Source organism: Alternaria triticimaculans, assembly GCF_023758025.1.
Source record: "Alternaria triticimaculans strain BMP 0046 chromosome Unknown scaffold_12, whole genome shotgun sequence".
In the NCBI taxonomy this organism is placed as follows: Eukaryota; Fungi; Ascomycota; class Dothideomycetes; order Pleosporales; family Pleosporaceae; genus Alternaria; species Alternaria triticimaculans.
In genome coordinates this window covers 542,737-559,971 of record NW_026055969.1, presented here as the reverse complement: position 1 = coordinate 559,971, position 17,235 = coordinate 542,737, and the positions used below count along the sequence as shown (strand labels likewise).

The 17,235-nt window shown below is 53.6% G+C and overlaps 7 protein-coding genes across 7 annotated transcripts; 5 read left to right on the top strand and 2 right to left on the bottom strand.

Annotated features, from left to right (window-relative positions):
- Nucleotides 1-1,201: 1,201 nt before the first annotated feature.
- Nucleotides 1,202-2,732, bottom strand: TPK2 (cAMP-dependent protein kinase catalytic subunit; the record flags this gene model as incomplete). Its single annotated transcript, XM_049368325.1, has 3 exons — nt 1,202-1,658; nt 1,706-1,959; nt 2,010-2,732. The coding sequence occupies 3 exons, from the start codon at nt 2,730-2,732 to the stop codon at nt 1,202-1,204; spliced, it is 1,434 nt and encodes a 477-aa protein (XP_049219979.1).
- A 729-nt stretch (nt 2,733-3,461) lies between these two features.
- Nucleotides 3,462-4,741, bottom strand: J4E78_007719 (uncharacterized protein; the record flags this gene model as incomplete). The annotated part of the gene is made up of 3 exons (XM_049368324.1): nt 3,462-4,102; nt 4,153-4,629; nt 4,684-4,741. The coding sequence occupies 3 exons, from the start codon at nt 4,739-4,741 to the stop codon at nt 3,462-3,464; spliced, it is 1,176 nt and encodes a 391-aa protein (XP_049219978.1).
- Nucleotides 4,742-5,099: 358 nt separating this feature from the next.
- J4E78_007718 (uncharacterized protein) lies at nt 5,100-6,068 on the top strand (the record flags this gene model as incomplete). Its single annotated transcript, XM_049368323.1, has 1 exon — nt 5,100-6,068. The coding sequence occupies one exon, from the start codon at nt 5,100-5,102 to the stop codon at nt 6,066-6,068; it is 969 nt and encodes a 322-aa protein (XP_049219977.1).
- A 3,268-nt stretch (nt 6,069-9,336) lies between these two features.
- On the top strand, nt 9,337-10,068 carry J4E78_007717 (uncharacterized protein; the record flags this gene model as incomplete). The annotated part of the gene is made up of 2 exons (XM_049368322.1): nt 9,337-9,409; nt 9,458-10,068. 2 exons carry the CDS (start codon nt 9,337-9,339, stop codon nt 10,066-10,068), a joined length of 684 nt encoding a protein of 227 aa, XP_049219976.1.
- Nucleotides 10,069-11,018: 950 nt separating this feature from the next.
- On the top strand, nt 11,019-12,290 carry J4E78_007716 (uncharacterized protein; the record flags this gene model as incomplete). The annotated part of the gene is made up of 5 exons (XM_049368321.1): nt 11,019-11,025; nt 11,274-11,383; nt 11,436-11,591; nt 11,720-11,819; nt 11,884-12,290. The coding sequence occupies 5 exons, from the start codon at nt 11,019-11,021 to the stop codon at nt 12,288-12,290; spliced, it is 780 nt and encodes a 259-aa protein (XP_049219975.1).
- Nucleotides 12,291-13,119: 829 nt separating this feature from the next.
- On the top strand, nt 13,120-13,861 carry J4E78_007715 (uncharacterized protein; the record flags this gene model as incomplete). The annotated part of the gene is made up of 2 exons (XM_049368320.1): nt 13,120-13,388; nt 13,447-13,861. 2 exons carry the CDS (start codon nt 13,120-13,122, stop codon nt 13,859-13,861), a joined length of 684 nt encoding a protein of 227 aa, XP_049219974.1.
- Nucleotides 13,862-14,845: 984 nt separating this feature from the next.
- J4E78_007714 (uncharacterized protein) lies at nt 14,846-15,900 on the top strand (the record flags this gene model as incomplete). The annotated part of the gene is made up of 2 exons (XM_049368319.1): nt 14,846-15,484; nt 15,541-15,900. 2 exons carry the CDS (start codon nt 14,846-14,848, stop codon nt 15,898-15,900), a joined length of 999 nt encoding a protein of 332 aa, XP_049219973.1.
- Nucleotides 15,901-17,235: the final 1,335 nt, after the last annotated feature.

Below are 17,235 nucleotides of genomic sequence, written 5' to 3'. Positions count from 1 at the left end.
CTTCCCTCCAAGATCCCCGCTTTCTCTCTAGCGTCTTGGCGTGTCTGTGATGTCATACCGCTCAGCTCAACTGAGGCTGATGCCGACTCCAACGAATAATTTCTCGATGTTTTCAAGGTTTTATGAACGGGAGAACGATCTGAAAGTCGATGGCTAATGCTTTTGTGCCGACAAAGACATGCCCTACTCAATGGTCTCCCACAAGTTTAATCACCAAGCCGCCACGCTTCCAAGCTATGCACGGCCGTGACGCAGTCAATGAGTCCGCGGACCTCTTTCGCCTCTCATTTCCTTATGATGCGGCCAAGATGTATCTAAGGAATGGGAAATGCTTCTTCCTGTCGTATGTCGTATCCTTGGGGACTGTAAAATCTGGGCAGCCCTTGCTCGCCCGTGTGTTTCTGTATCGCGAGGATCCTCAACCACCACCATGTTAGTCCTCTGCTTTCTACGCATGTCCACCTCACTCATGATTGAGGTGAGGTTTGCCAGATGGATGCTTTTCAACCAGGCAATCTGCGCTCAAGTGTTGATTGCAGCAATTTTGGAGTGATAGAGGCACAGACTTTGAGCAAGATAGTCAGTGCCATGCCAGGAGAGTTGAACAAATTCACCTCGGCTTTCGCATCGTTTGATGGACATTCGATGTTGTCTGAAGCAGTAGGTATACAACTGACTCAGAATAGTTCAGGTGGGCACTGCATGGAGCGAGGCGTGGATGGCACCAATCTGAGATGCGCACAAAGGTACGGCACGAGGAATCGATAGCTAGCAAACATGGATGATTCTCGGCTCAAGTCTTGCAATGCTCGCCGTTTCTACGTTTTGATACAGACATCATTTCTCATAGCAAGACAGAAAGTTCAGAATGGAGAGCCAGTCAAGGTTTCCGTATTATTAATTCAATCACCGCGCTCGATCGGGCGGTTACTGTTCAACAATCATGCACCGTCATTCATGCCCAACAATGTACACCGAACCATATCCAATGGCACCCAGCAATCAAGAGATAGGAGTAGTAATAGACAATGAGGATTCCACGCGCATCAACATCGCGCGAAGATAGAGCACGGAGAGGGTCAAGGTCAGAGAAGTACGGTAGGACGAATGGCGCGGACTTTCGACGGGTACTAGACCAGGATCGCCGTGCCTAGTTGGATTCTGAAGGAGAGGCATATCGTATCTCTTTTCGATTATGGGTTTAGAAGTCGGGAAATAGGTGCCCGTGGCTATTCGGACACGTCAGAATGTGGTCTACAGTATAAGGAGGACTCTGCACGCACGGGTCATCTCCTGCCTGACCGTATGCCTCCGTCTCCTCCGGATACTTATCGAATTGGCTGGCATCGCCAACGCCAGCTCGCACAGGTGGCACGTAGGGTGCATCAATGTCCTTCTTTTGTAGTCGGTCCCACGTTACTTCGGCGAACCAAGGGTGGTTCATAACGTCCTTGCTGCCGCCGTGCAAGTTGCCCAGTCGCTTGGTGAGGTCGGGTGTGATGAGCTTTTGCAGCAGGTCGTGGGCGTCAGGGTGGATGTACGGTGGGTACTTGACTCTCGACTTGAGGATGTTTTCGTAGATCTTCATGGGGGAGCCACCGTCCCAGAAGGGAGTGAAGCCGCAGAGCATTTCGAAGATGAGAATGCCAAGTGACCACCTGGCGTTGTTAGTGCGACTCGAGCCGGGGGAGACATTGCTACTTACCAGTCGACGGACTTGTTGTAGCCTTTTGACGCGACGACCTCTGGCGCCAGGTAGTCAGGCGTACCGCACAGCGTCCATGTGATGTCGGGGACCTCTTTCGCGAAGCCAAAATCGGTGATCTTGAGATGGCCGTGGCGATCCAGGAGCAGGTTCTCGGGCTTCAGGTCGCGGTAGATGATGTTATGCGAGTGCAGGTAGTCGAGTGCGAGCGTAACCTCCGCGGCATAGAACTTGGCGACGGGGTTGGGGAAGCGCTGCAGGAATTAGTATCAGATACATGATGCCAGGCACGGATGCGACATACCTGAGACTTTCGCAGCAGACTAAACAGCTCGCCTCCTTCCACAAAATCCATGACCATGTAGAGGTTCTTGGAGTCCTGGAAGGTGCCCCACAGGGTGATGAGGAAGGGGTGCTTGACCTGCTGCAGCATGCGGCGCTCGTCGTTGGTGTGCTCGACCTGCTTCATCTTGACGACCTGGGCCTTCTTCAGCACCTTGACGGCATAGAAGCGCTGGTTGTGCTTGGACTGGACAAGGTGGACGCGGCCGAAGCTGCCGGTGCCGAGGGTGCGCTGGATGGTGAAGTCGGTCAGCGAGTACTTGCCCTTGGTGACGCGCGCCTGGTTGAGGGGCTGCGTCTGGAACTGGACGGCGCCGGCATGCTTAGGGGCGGCGGCGTGGGCGGGCGTGTTGCTGGGGTGTATCAGGTTCTGTATGCTGGGGACGTTGTGCGAGGGCGTCGGCGGCTGGTGTTGCTGCTGGTGGGCGTAGGCGGGGTTCATCGAGTCGGACGGCTTGGAGGCGGCGGCAGGCGCGGCCGGGGCCGTGGAGCTGGTGTTGCTCGCCGTGTTGGTCAGCGACTCGTTGGTCTTGGTCTTGTGCAGGTGGAAGGAGCCCGACTTGCGCGACGTCGTGGGCGTGATGGGCGAGTGGGCGTCCTTGACGGGCGACGTCGGCGAATCGAGGTCCTTGGAGCCGTTCGAGTCCTTGGTCCGCTTCTTCTTGAGGAAGCCCAGGGTAGGCATTGGAGGGGCGGCGCGACGAGTGCGGCGGCGCGGCCCTGCCTGTTCCTCGACGCAGCTCGGGCGATCTCAAGCACGGGGGCCAGGAATGCGCGGGGAGCTCGGGACGGGGGCGCGGCGCAGACGGCAGCAGGCGATGCGCTCAGGGGCAGTGGGTGTGCAGGTGCGCGGGCATCAGCAGAGCAGCGAGGAGTGTCGGCGGCGTGGGCGGGCGAGGCAGGCTTTGGGCTAGGTGATGGGTGGAGGTTGGGCTAGACAGTAGACGCTCGCTCGCGGGGAAGAAGCGTCGCAGCTACCACGCGCGGGCGGCATTGGCAACAACATGACGCCTGCGGCTCGTCAAAGAGCCATGTTTCACGCGCCTGCACTGGCACCGTGTTTGCGCCCGCAGTCAATGGCATGCATGCATCCAAACTAACGTGTCAATGTCTTCATCCCTTCATTACATCGTGTCATGCCCGCCCGGGCTGCACGCGAAGCATCGCTGCTTGTTGCGTCATGCGTACCATGCACCGTGCCCAGGTGGTCGTCCCGGCTGCTATACCCAGCCTGCCTATACTGCGAATCGCTTCGTCGCGAACCCGTCAACGCCTAGCAATGCGCGCCAATACACATGCATCATCATACCCAACGCCGGCCCATCTACAAACACCCCAAAAAACTATTGCGCAAACACGACTCGAAAGCGCCCAAATGGCACACGTTGCATCGTCAAAAGAAAACCTGGCCGTTTCACAGCTCATCAGCCACCGCATGGGTTTCATCGGCCCCACCAGACACCACGATCGGCTGGTACGTCTCCAGGTCAAGGCCGCACACTTCCATGCGCCGTTGCCGGAATCTCTCGTACAGCTTGCTCCACGCCTCTTGCGCCTGTGCGTTCTGAGGCCGCAGCTTGGCGCGTTCAGAAAAAGGAATGTCGTACTCCGGTCCTGGTATCTCGGGATCCGACAGCCTCACGAACGTCGTCGCCTGCTCGAACGTCGTCGCGTTGAAGTCGTCGACGACATTGCGCAGGTTCTGCGATTCGTAGACCACGTTGCCCATGGACAGCGACCACTCCGAGATCAATGAGTCCGGCACCGTGAATGTCTTGCGGAACATGTTAAGGTCCGACGTCGGATTCGTCGTGCGCAGTGTCCTCAGCTGGTTGTAGCTCTGTTGTGACGGGTGTATCATCAGGAGTGATGTCGACATGTCGGTTCGTTCTGGCGTGGCGGGGTACGCTGCCATGGGCTCTGACTTGGAGAAAGCCAGCAGTGAGTCCAAGGCCGATGCGTCGAGCAGCACGCCCGGACCTTGGAGGTAGAGTAGCCGCTCGTAGTCTACCAGTGAGTACAGGCTTGCTAGTGAGTAGGAAGAGGGCAGTGTGTCTGGCTCTGTTAGTCACTGCAGCGGGCAGCTTCCTGGGCTCAGCACTCACCGTCTGCGCCTTCCACAATAGGCTCCATGGGCATCAAAGTGACGCCATACCGCCTCGCCGCTGTTCGCAGCAGTCGCCGTGTAGTCGACATTTGCGGGCCGTATTTGTCGTCTTCAGACTCCACCAGCCACAGTTTGGGAAACATCAGAATCCTTTTGGCCGGGCTCTTCATCTTGTGTAGATCAGACAGCAGCATGACGGCACTGCAAAGTTCCACATGCTCTCTCACCACCTGCACATAGCCCAGGCGGCTCCAGTCCATCGTCTGCCCCGCAATATACTGCGCATATGTCTCGTCCACCTCCGGACGGCCGCCCATCGGTCTTGCCCATTTTACGTCCAATGTCGGAGGTTCTATCGGCTTGGGCGGGGGCAGAGGCTTGGGTAATCGGGGCTTTATGGCGGCTTGTAGAGAATGCACGTATCGTTGCTGTAATACCCAGCCGGAAAGGAAGAGGGCGAGTGTGAAGAGAAGAACTACCGGCAGCTGTCAGCGAATGCGAGTGCGTGCCCGTCGTGGGCCATGCGTACCAATGGCTGCCGACAGAATGACAGAAACCTGGCTCGAAGTAAGGAGAAGTCTCCCCATAACTACAAGTAAACGCTGGATGCGAAGGGTATAAGAATGCTATGATGGTTCAAAAGTGTGCATGTAGAATGGCAAGAGCAGTTCGTGCAGGAGAGCGCATGCAGTGGGCGGGTGTGACGTGCCCCGTGGATCTAGATTTCGTAGGGCTGCATGTTGATCGCTGGTGTTGAGCAGGCAACTATCGATTGCTGGCAGCACCCCGGCTCAAATTATCGCAACCATCAACGCGAGCTTCCTCCGCAGCACCGCAGCACCGCCGAACCACCAGACCGCACAATACTGCACGCGCATTCCCGAAGATACCCAAGGACCATTCCGATCTCAAACTAGCCACAAAACGACTGTTCGGTATACCCACATGTCCAAACCGCAGTTCGACCGCGCAGACGCCAGCGCGCTCCTCGACGACCGAGGCTATCGCGGAGCCCTCATCAGAGGGCAGAACCCGGCGCTGCTCTTCGAAAAGGGTGTACGCGAGCGCATCACCGAGTCCTACTACTGGAAAGAGCAATGTTTCGGTCTGAACGCTGCGACATTGTGCGACCGCGCGGCCGACCTCAAGTTTATCGGCGGCACGACTGGCATTACGGGCAAGCCTACACCATTCTTGTGTCTAGCATTCAAAATGCTGCAGCTAGTTCCGGACAAGGAGATCATCCTTGAATACCTCAACTTTCGCGACGACGAGGAAGATGGAGCACAGGACGGCGAGGCCAAGAAGGAGGAGAACGGCCACACATCCGAAGACGAGGACACAACCAAGAAGGCGCTCGATCTAAACGCAGCAGGCAAACTCGGCGACTTCAAATACCTGCGCTGCCTTGCCGCCTTCTACATTCGCCTTGCCTGGGAGCCCGTCGAAATCTACAAAACCCTCGAACCCCTCCTCACCGATTACCGCAAGATAAAACGACGCCTCAAGGATGCCTTTACCCTCACATACGTCGATCAGTTCATCGATGACCTCCTCACAAAAGACCGCATGTGCGCGACGAGTCTGTGGAAGTTGCCGTCGCGGGCCAACTTGGAGGACTTGGATATGCTAGAGCCGAGGGAGAGTCCGTTGGGTGACGAAATTGATGAGCTGGACGAGGAACTAGATAGAAGGAGCGATGGTAGTGTGCGGAGCTACAGAAGCAGGAGCTATGACAGCAGGAGCAGGAGTCGGAGCTACGAAAGTCGCAGTCGCAGTCGTAGTCGTAGTCGCAGCCGCAGCAGAAGTCGAAGCTACGATAGCCGTGATCGCGGGAGGAGTCGCAGCCCAGGCGAGCGGAGCCGGTCACGGAGTAGGACACGTAGTAGGAGTGGGAGTCGTAGGCGCGATTAGAGTCGTAAGGACAGCGTGATGCTAGCATGTAAGGCTGCGCATCGGATTTGGCTTTATACCCATCTATGTAATGAAGCGTTCAGTTGCTATTTCCATCGTCGCATGAACACCACTCGATCCTGTGTTGCAAGTCGCACACGATGCCACCACTCCCAAGGCACGTGCAAGGTTCGGCAAGCTCTCTAATAGCATTATACTAGTTAAAGCGGCGGCCTTAAGCCTTAGTTTGTGTCACACTTTGTAGAGATTAAATTTTCTTCTATGTAATTACTAATAAAGCTACTAACTTAGTTATCTTAATAAGTTAGGATTACATTTTGCCGCACCATGAGAGCGCTTCCGACCCCAGCCAGAGCAAGATATACGCAACGCTCACCCACCACGTCGCTGCCACGCAGTCTCCCAACTGATACTGCACAAAGGCGCCCAAGTCAGCTGCAGGTTCCCTCCCTATAATTTGAACCCTCATGAACTTTACGATCGAGAAAAGAGGAAGGAACACAACCCCTCCAGCAAACGAGAGCACAGTCCACGATGGAGCCCTGGACGCCTCCTCATTGAACAGCCTTCGCCATGGGAGACAGGAGAATACGAAGCTGCTTATTATCCACCCCGCACCAGCGACAGTGAATACTGCGAATGGCGCCTGGATGCACTTCAAACATTGTTCTCCAATGCTATCTTCTAGCACGCGTCGAGGCCGGACTTGAAGTGCTCGGCAAAGCTTCCTGAGGAACAGCGGGTAGCAAAGTCTTGCCAGCGCCACAGGGAGGGCAACACCAGCAACATTCGCCATTGAGAGCCCATGTTCAGAGCCCGATACCACGAAAGTCATTCTGGTGAGCAGTGAAAGTGCACTCAAGTTAACTCCAACATTGACTTGCTTGCTCATCCTCAGAGCACTGGGAAGAGATAGCACGATAGAGATCCACACCCTCTGAGGGTGAGCAAGCGCTCGAGACAAGATCCATCCCACGGCAACCGATATGTATGGCCAAACAGATGTCTGTCCCTCCTGTAAGGCAGGTTCTCCGAAGGCCAGAACGAGGTGTTCCAGTAATGGCAATGTGTCGTCACCTTCACCCTCTTTCTCTTTCTTGACAAAAATTTCCGTGAGGTTGTAGATGTATAGCAAAAGGTGTATGACCACCAGTAAATTTTGAAGGTGTTTCTTTTGTCGTGAAGTTTGTCGTCGCACGAAGAAAGGGGAGCCAACTAGGATGATTGGGATTGCTGGCCCTGGGATGCGTAATCGACCGAGTGCCACTGTAGGGTAAAGATATGGATCGTCGCTCGCCATGTTGGGGAGACTAGGAACACTGGAGCGCGAGTTTCTTCTGTATTGCGCCTTTCCCAGGCAGCAGTCGGTCTTGTGTCCGCGCGACTTCCGACGGTGTCCGGGCGGAGTATTCTTAAATGCCGTTTATCCCATGTATCAACAGTACTGCCGAGCTTTTTTCTTTCTACTCGGAGTACATAGGGAACTTGCGCCAAGGAGTTCAAATTGTTGCCGCCATTGCCGTCTTGGCCTGCCGAGGTATACCGAGCTTGACTGTCCGAGCGGCCCAACGGCTCAACAGTGCCAGCGATCCTGCGTTGCGAGTCGCACACGATGCCACTACCTAGGTACTTCCAAGGTACGTGCAAGGTTCGGTAAGCTCCGATAGCATCATACTAGGCCTGCACGTTGAAACAACTTCGACACCACCGAGCGCAGCTGTCACCACTTGTACTCCATCATCACCATGCCTGACTCTGCACCCCAACCCTCCACCCTCCTTACTCTTCCTCGAGAATTGCGCGATTTGATATATTCGTACCTGCAAGCTGAAGGAGAATCTGACTGGCGTGAAACCAGTCTTTTCCCTACATTCTGTCTCCTGTACCGCGTCCACAACGCACCGACTCTCGCGCTACTTCATGCTCATCCTCGTCTGCGAGAAGAGTCTCTTGAAATCACTGCGAAACAAGGAGTCTTCGTCACAATCTGCGATCGGGACCGCCTACGACCCTGCCCTGTAGATACACCGCATCAATCACCACCCAGTCGCAAGCGTCGCACGCTACCTTTAGACACACTTTTCAGCCATTACATCAGGCACGTCGCGATTCTCGTCCCCAACAGCCATGAAGACCTGAATGAGTGGACGTGGAACACTACGCGGCGTCTTGTCTCTGTGCTGGCGCAGAAAGCTCCATTTCTAGCAACCATCCGAATCGATTATCAATACCGCTCCCAAACCTTACTACAACATCACAACAATACCTTTGCACGATTTGATATGTCTCCATATATGCTCGTGCCACCGCCCTGTCTAGACACGTTGCAGCTCGTACAGCGGGTCGAAGGGTACCGTCTCGAGCAGGAACCGATTTCCGAAGATGAGCACCGGAGTCAGCGACGTCAGCGACGTCATCACAGGTGTCTAAAATATGGCTGCTACTTGTTCAGCAAGGCTGAAGTAGACTACACATCTCATCTCTGGACACCTGAAGATGTTGATGGTCGGTTGTGGGCAGAGCCGTATAATGTGGATGATTGGAGAACGCCACTACCGGCTTGGGTGGTTAATCACAAACTGAAGGACTGGAGGGAAAAGCGTGGACACGAGCAAGCTGTGGCTTGGTTCTGAGATCGCTTCGTGATCGAATCTCCACGACTTTGACAATCGGTTTGCAACATCTTGCATTCTGGCAGATACCGAACAATTTGAAATGCAGCTAGGGTTTTGGACTCTGTCATGCGCTATCGCACGTATATCTACGCAGTTTTTCTAAAGTAGACCATCATTGCAGGTTCGAGAGGACTTCTCGCTGGCTGTCGACCATTCCAGCAACCGAACAAAATCTCTCTTTTCGCTTATGTTCCAACTTAACTCACGCTCCCTCGTCCACTCCCCATGATAAGATTTGTCCATCAGTAATTTCGCTGGTTCTCAATCCTCCTTCCTAATATCCTCTTCAATATAATTCTCGCGCGCAAGTTCTTTCCTGACTAGACGAAAGCCTCGTAGCAACGCGCCCATCCTCTTCATTCAACACACATAGCTTACACGAAACATCGAAGCCATCAACTATTTCATCAAATATCTGGCGTTCTTCCCATCTCGCCAGGCTCCAGGGCTCCTTCCCTTCGCATTATGCGCTAGTCGAGACCCACTTAACTCGAGCGTTTGTCAACAACATCAACAGCAATATTGACTCTCTCGCTCAGAGCACTCACCCACCAAAGACACTTTCCGCTCTGCTATTGACACTCGCGTCCACTATGATGTCGGGCGAACGCAGCCGCCGGGATGCGATGAGGAGGGCACCCATGCCTTCATCTGAGACCATAGAGGGTAAGTAATCCATGCCCACCTTACAGTAGCTCTGCTAACTCTTCATAGACTTCGATAAGAATTACCGGGCACGAAAATACAACATGGGAATACTGGCTAAAGCCTATGCTTGTGATGACCTCGATGAAAAGGAGCTGGTGTGTATTGCCAAGCAGGAAATCGTGGTCCAGAACATGGAGGCCAACATGAGGGAGATTGCCGCACACTTCCCTGGCTATGCACCCTTTGCCAACCTCGGGAAAGGAACAGCGCAGCAGGTAGGAGACTTGCTTGGTCTGGCCGACGGAGGCGATCCCGAGCCTGTGCAAGAGGAGGAGAAAGAGAAGCCGGTCCTGGGAGGTAACTCTCAGCCCGCACCGAAGAAGCCAGTTCTGAGAGGTAATTCTCAGATATTGGAGGAGGAGAAGACACTCGGAGGTAACTCTGAGCCTGTCAAAGAGAAAGATCTACTCGCAGGCAACTGTGAGCTGGAAGTGGAGGAGGTTGGAGGCCATTCTGCGCCGATGGGGCAGCAGAATCAAGGTGATAACCGTGCGCCCAGTGAGAAGACAAGGCGATGGATTCAAGGCATCGTAGCCCTGAGGAAACAAAAGTATCTCAGGAGGCAGCATAAGGAGCAGATGCGCATTGCCGCTCTGGCTCGAGAGCTGAACAAATGAAGGCTCCGAACTATGCCAACTATGTAAAGTTGTAGTTCTGAAAGATCGGGCTGAATACATCACGATAAAAGAGTGTCACAAATTAACACGTGTGTTGTCATAATACCTACGAAATGCCTCCCTTTGCTCTTGAAACTCTTTCCTAGCCCATGTATTCTTCAACGCCCGACAGCCCTTGCTTAACTGAGATCTTGAGATCTGCGCATCGTTCCGAGCATGCATTAGACTCCTGGTGCTATCGGGCAAGATACTGTTCACATTGACGTCACCTCTCCATGCGATTGTCACTCCCGTTGCGATTCCCTTTCACCGTTTCGGATGATTGAACAACTGTCCTTACATGGATTGCTATAAATCCAACAGTCTGGGCAACATATCGGGGATAAAGAGTCAGTTGCATCATCCCATCGACATGCCCCACATTCACCTTACCCGACAGGACGGCGCATATGAAGAGCAACATCAACGACTTGGCGCTGCCCACCGGCAGTCGCGCGCTGGAACCATTGTCATCTGCGAATCGGGGACATCGATGCGAGAAGTTCTCAACGGATTTTCCAGAGCGGCATGTATCTGTCTCGGTGGGACATACTCCTCCAAAACCCACTACGAACCATTCCCATCGCAGTACATCAACACTGAGACATTCTAATCACCACATCAAGCACAGATATCTACAACAGCATGAAGTTATATGTACTCCTTTTCCAAGCTGTCGCGGTGCAAGCTGCGATCCGCTTTGGTTGCAGCAGTGTTTCTATCCAGCGCCTGGATCCGCTAGTCGAGCCTGGCCGTGTACCATCGTCTCATGTTAGTGTTATGATCGTAGTAGTGACCATGTGCTGACATACTTGCAAAGGTACACCAGATCGTCGGTAGGCTGGACTTACGATACAGCCTCTGGTTTTCTCATTGACGTTTCCGCAGGCGGTAATGCTTTCAACGCTACGATGGCCGGTGATATTGGGGAACAGGGCAGCTGCACAACATGCGCATACACTGAAGGTACGTCATGCGTTCCTCACTCCAGTTCCTTTACAATCGCTGACATTGAATGTAGACTTTTCCAACTACTGGACCGCGGCGATGTACTTCAAACACCAAAACGGCTCATACAAACGCGTTCCAATCTATCCAAACGCTCAGCTAGGTATTCCGACGACATCGCCTACACTGGAGCACATTGAAAGGCTAAACCTTATCAGGATTCGATGGTCAAGATGCGGACCACATCAAGGGAGGTATGACGGTATACTACACCCAGAAAGACTTCGAAAGCTCAGACCTCGACAATCCCGTGAAAGCTTTTCCGCCGGTGAGTGATGCTATCTCGGCCGTCGATGAAACGAGCGATTAATCGGGTCAAGGGCTTCCGCATGACCGTTGGTAACCCGTCAACAAACACACTCAACGGCACAAAGAAGGGCCTGGCATACACGTGCTTGCAAACCATCCTCACTAGAGGTTATGAGACTCCTGACTTCCCGAAAGAGCCCTGCCCTGCAGGTATCATGGCGATCCAGGTAAGTAATGATCCTTAGCAGACATTATGATCAGGGTACTGACAGCATGGCAGTAAGTCTCCCTGCGATGTTAGCATACTCTTGCAAACAGGTGCTACGCACTTGCGGGCAACGCGTATCTTCCCAAGAGAAACTCGTTCCTTTCTCCACGAAACCTACTAATTGCGTCTTTCATGTGTAGCCATTTTCCCTCTTGCTGGAACGGAGTCGACCTTGACTCTCCCGATCGTCAGTAATCTCCCTGTGCGAACTGTCTGTGAGATTAAAACTGACTTCGTACACCAATCTTTAGATCAATCCCACATGTTCTCAACGACACGAGGCGGCTTCCGCCCGGCGGACCCGTGTCCTGCATCGCATCCCATCAAGATGCCTCAGCTAGCATACGAAACAATGTGGAATACAACTGCCTTCGCCGACATGTGGCCAACCGATGGTTCGCAGCCGTTTGTGTGGAGTTATTCCGATAGCAAGGGCTACGGTACTCATGCTGACTACGTGTTTGGGTGGAAGGGGGACAGCTTGCAGCGAGTAATGAATGATAGTTGCATGTTCCATAATTGTGGAAGTCCGGGTATTCAGGGTGTGCTGAAGACTCAGACTGTGGAGGAGATGAACGCTTGCGCGGTTGATAGCTCCGTCGACGAAGAGGTGGATGGGTGGCTTGATCATCTGCCGGGGTACGAGATGGAAGTCTAGCTCGGTGCCTGCTGATGGAGGTCTGGTCTTTTTCATATGTGGTGGTCAGGCTTAGAGCGGGGATGTCGCAGGTACGGCGTGTCTGGTTCGTGTTCACAGATTGCAGCACGTTCGCGGGTGCCCAGTGCCCCGGCGATCAGCTAAGATAACACGCTAGACTCGATTTGAGCAAGCTTGCACGCGTCTCCTGTCTCCGCATTGCGCCTTTCGCCATCGCTCCGACACTGTATTCAAGCTGCCCGGCTTCATGATCTGCTATGTTCTGAGCCTTGACGAAGTCGGAACGGTATCGAAGCGCCCGGCTAAATTTCTGTTGAAACATCCTCACCGCATACCATACCCCACATGCTCTTTTCCTTGATTAACAACGTGTCCACCCGACGATCATCACCTACGATTGGTGACAGGTACCTGTCATTTCGACCACCTGGGCATCGTCGTACCAAATGCTATCGGCAGATAACAAGTTCTAATCAAGGTAAATCGAAGCCTGATGTTTACGGCTGCTCGAAAGCACCACCCCTGGCTCGGTAGTGAACAGCCGGCACAGCAGTATCGGACATATTGACGAAGATGCACCCCAGTCTTGGCAGAGTATGTTTCTTGCTGGGAGAGGCAGGTCAGTCCTTGGCAGAAGCTGCTGTCAGTGAGCCCGAGGCGATCTCGCAACAATGGCTGATTAATGAGAAGCATGTGCGAAGAATCACGCGCACTTGATACCAAGACTCCCATACTAGGCCCTTACATGTAAGGTAGGTATGTTATAGATACAGACCGCCGGGGCTGGTGGCCAGATATTTCGTCTTATCTACTCACCAGCTTCAACATCATGGTCTCTTTTGCAGTCTTTGCCGCCGCCGTGCTGGGCAGTCTGCCTTTTGCTCTCACCGCACCGAGTGGTATTGCCTCACTTATCAATCATGAAACAGTCGGGAAGCAGCTCGAAGTCCGTCAAGGTGGCTACTACTCCTTTTGGTCGGAAGGAGGTGGCTCATTCCGTTGCAACCAACAAGGTGGCGGAAAGTACACGTGCAACTGGTCAGGACAGCCTGGTGGTGGCTTCGTTGCTGGTACAGGTTTCAAGCCTGGGGGCTCGAGGTAAGAGCAGCAACGGGTCCAAGTCGATTTCCAGAACTGTACTAATAGATCGTACTAGGACAGTCAAATATTCGGGTACATACGACGCCAAGGGCCCCGGTTACCTCGCCCTCTATGGCTGGACGCGCAATCCCCTCATCGAATACTACATCATCGAGTCTTACGACGTCCTTGCCCCAGGTGAACCTTGGACGCGCAAAGGCAACTTCACTTTTGAAGAAGGCACCTACGATCTGTACACTAGCCAGCGCGTAAACAAACCGTCTATTGAGGGGACTCGTACCTTTACACAGTTCTGGTCGGTGAGAACGGAGAAAAGGGTTGGCGGTACAATCACTACGCAAAAGCATTATGACGCGTGGAACAAGGCTGGGATGAGGTTGGGCGGTCACGACTATATGATTCTTTGTACGGAGGGATTTGCGAACGGGACGCTGCTGCCAAGTGGAAGTAGCAGCATCACTGTAACTTAGTTGGTGAGAGTTGGCTCATGACTAGCCTAAACTTGTGGAGCCGTAGAACATGAACGCATTCTTATAGTCTCAATCGTGCGTGTGTCATCTCTCGGGATAGAGGGGAACCTGGATAATCCGCTTGATTCATTTACGCTGCCTCTATCCACGCTCGCAGGCTAGAAACGACTCCAATGATCCGTAGGAATTATTATGAATATAATGTCTAGATAGCTTGCTGTATCATCAGTGAGTATGCATACTGAATCACCAACCTATGCGACCGGCTACACTTGGTTGTGGGAGAAAGACCCTGGATTGCACTGCTCAGATCGTACGATATGCGGGGTCGTATCCAAAAGGGAACGAGTAGCAAAGTGGAGCCGGTTGCTGTCGTCAAATAGACATTTTGATCCTTCGTGCTCGGGGGTCGGCCGCAATGCGACACATCCACGTCAACCTAGGGGGAAAATGTGCACCGAGGAGCCTACCTTACCACCGACTTTTCTAGTTTGCTCGCGATATCCTGATGTAGTCTGCGGAGCAGTTAAATTTCTCCTCTTGCATGTGGTGACTCCGCGACCAGAAGTGTTGCCTAGCCCGTGGCCCATGCATAAAGTGGAAGGATGCGCGCTATGGAGTTACAGAGGTGCCGTTGAGGGGCGGCGCGACTAGCGAACGCACACGACCTGGGCCACACTACCACCAATCGTGAGGGTTGGGAGAACAGCACTCGTAGTTTACCTCATGACTGTTCGCACGTACACAGTCACGAATATTTGAGCCTGCTGCGTTTGGGGGAGAGATCCCATCCCGGGACGACATGTATGCTGATGGCTGCGAGACGGTAGGCCGGCATCGAGGTGCACGACGGGGCGTATTCGCCTGTCAGCAACCGCGCCCAAGGGGTAGATAAGAACAACGAAGACTCTTTCGACGCGCCGTCTTGCAAAGTCTCTCTCGCATCCAGAGCACTCCTCTCATCCGCTCGTTTCTACGCGCATCATGGCAGGCACAGTCCTAATCACCGGCGCGAACGGTTCGCTAGCTTTACCATCAGTCAAGTACCTGTTGGAAGCATACTCATCCTTCAACCTGGTTCTTACCGTCCGAGACGATTCAGAGAAAGATGCAAACACGCTAAAACTTCGTCAACTTGTAGCCCAGCACCCCAACGGACAAGTGTCTATAAGAAAGCTCGATCTCTCTTCGCTGGAAAACGTTCGGGTATTCAGCAGAGCGCTCCTTGTTGAGATTGAGGGCAAGCAGCTTCCACCCATCCGGTCGATTATCTGCAATGCGATGACATGGAATTTGTCCGGCGGGCCGAAGTATTCGAAAGACGGATACGAAATGTCGATTGCGGTCAACCATCTTGCACATTTTGCTTTATGTTGCAGGCTCATGAGTGCCATGGACCCAGTTCATGGCCGTATCGTCTTTTCGGGCAGCGGCGCACATCGACCGGAGGAAGCAAGCCTCGTCAAGGGATATCCAACTCATATCCCAAACGATTTGGAACTATTGGTTCATCCAGAAACTGATAAGGAAGGCGAAGAGTTGGGACGAGGCTTCCAAAGATATGCTGTGAGCAAGTTGGTCTCCATCATGGTGATGTACGAGCTCAATCGTCGCCTGAAAGCAGTAAGTCTCCCGTTGTCGAAGACCCTGCTTGGCTTGCAGCCTAACTGTTTCATCAGAAGAAAGATGTAGAGTCCATCCGCGCGGTTGCGGTGGATCCTCTGGATCTGATTACATCGCGGGCATTCCACCAGCCGCACGTTCCGCGAACAATTCAGATCATGGCTACGGTCGTGACTTGGTTGTTGCCGTTGATTGGCTACTTCCAGCCTCGATTGGTGACCGTCGAGCAAGCTGCAATCGCCTTCGTAGATGTGGCAGTAGCCGACAGATTTGATGGGCAGGAGGGGTACTTCGAAGGGAAGAACAGAGTCGAGAGCTCACAGGACAGTTTAGATGTGGATATACAACAAGCCTTGTGGTCCAGGAGCGTCGAATGGTGTGGGCTGGACAGAGAGGATGTGCCGATGGGGTTGTAAAGGAGAGGTTGAGTTGTCAGGGACGTCTGTGGGCGCTCTTAGTGCCAGTCGGCGCGATCGCCGGAAGCTGGGGAAGCCTCAATCGCAGCTCCACCAACCTCTCAAATCCCTCATCATGACTTAGTAACGATGCGCACCATGTGCGCGAAGCGATATACGCTCTACAACCGATTCGTAGTTTTACCCTCCCATGACTGTACGCGTCTCTAATATCGGCCCGCAGAGTTGAGCGCGTATAAGCACCACCCGAGACACCGCTACGACGCGTGGCCTCAGCCGAACCTCAGCGCCATGTCCAACGGGTACGCAGCCACTGCAACACGACGACATGCACCACGTCGATTGTGGCACAGCCGAGTGTCTAAACTTGACTTGCAGACGAACCGACCCACAAAGCCCGTCACGACACATTCACAGCCAAGCTCTCAGCTGCCGCTTGGCAAAGCTTGTTCCTTGATTTTGTGAGGGATTTATTGGCGCCACAAAGCTTAGTTGAGCTTAGCCACGCAATCAGTGCATGCACCTCGCAAGGGTTGGCATGCTCTAATGCAGATTGTTACGACAAACGTCTACGTGACACCAATCAGAACCAATGAGACATGACCGTGAGCAAGCTGAGCCACCCCAGCCGCGGCCGTTTTCATCTGTCACACCGTCCAGACTTGCATCCTGGGTTTGCTCGAGAGATAGCGGCGTCGGTGAGGCGGTGCAGCAGGGCCGAGCGACCAGTTCCAGGCCTGACAACTGGCAGATGTTGAAACATGGACATGCATGCCTGAGGGTCAGGGCTTGATGTGTGCCACCGATGAGGTCGAATGACAAGGCGCGCAGGCCGCAATGACGGAAGCTACTATCCTGGAATTATCGAGCTGGGGAAGACTGTAACGCCTGCTGACCTGCGACCTAGTGATATAAAGGGTCGTGGACATCCGCGAAGGAGAACACTCACTTCCCACCACCTTTTCACTTCGCTGTCTACGAATTTCACCTATCGCACCCACACACAAATACAGCACGTTTGGCTCTTGGGCTCTCGATTCTCTTCACATCCAACAAGACTATTACAGTAAGTGATCCAGGCATGCTACCAGCTACGCAACTAACACTCCGTCCAGTATCACCTCCACACCAATACCATCAAGATGCCTGCCAGTGTCGCCTCTTCCATCTCGACTATCATCAAGCCCTCACCAGCTCCGAAGTGCGGCGAGTCGTGCGACTGCTGCGGTTGCGACGAGTCCTGCTGGTGCACCGTCATGTAGGGCGAGGACACCTCATACTCCGTCATGATGTTACGATCGACGTCTTGAAGGACACCTAGGTGCTGTCAGCTAG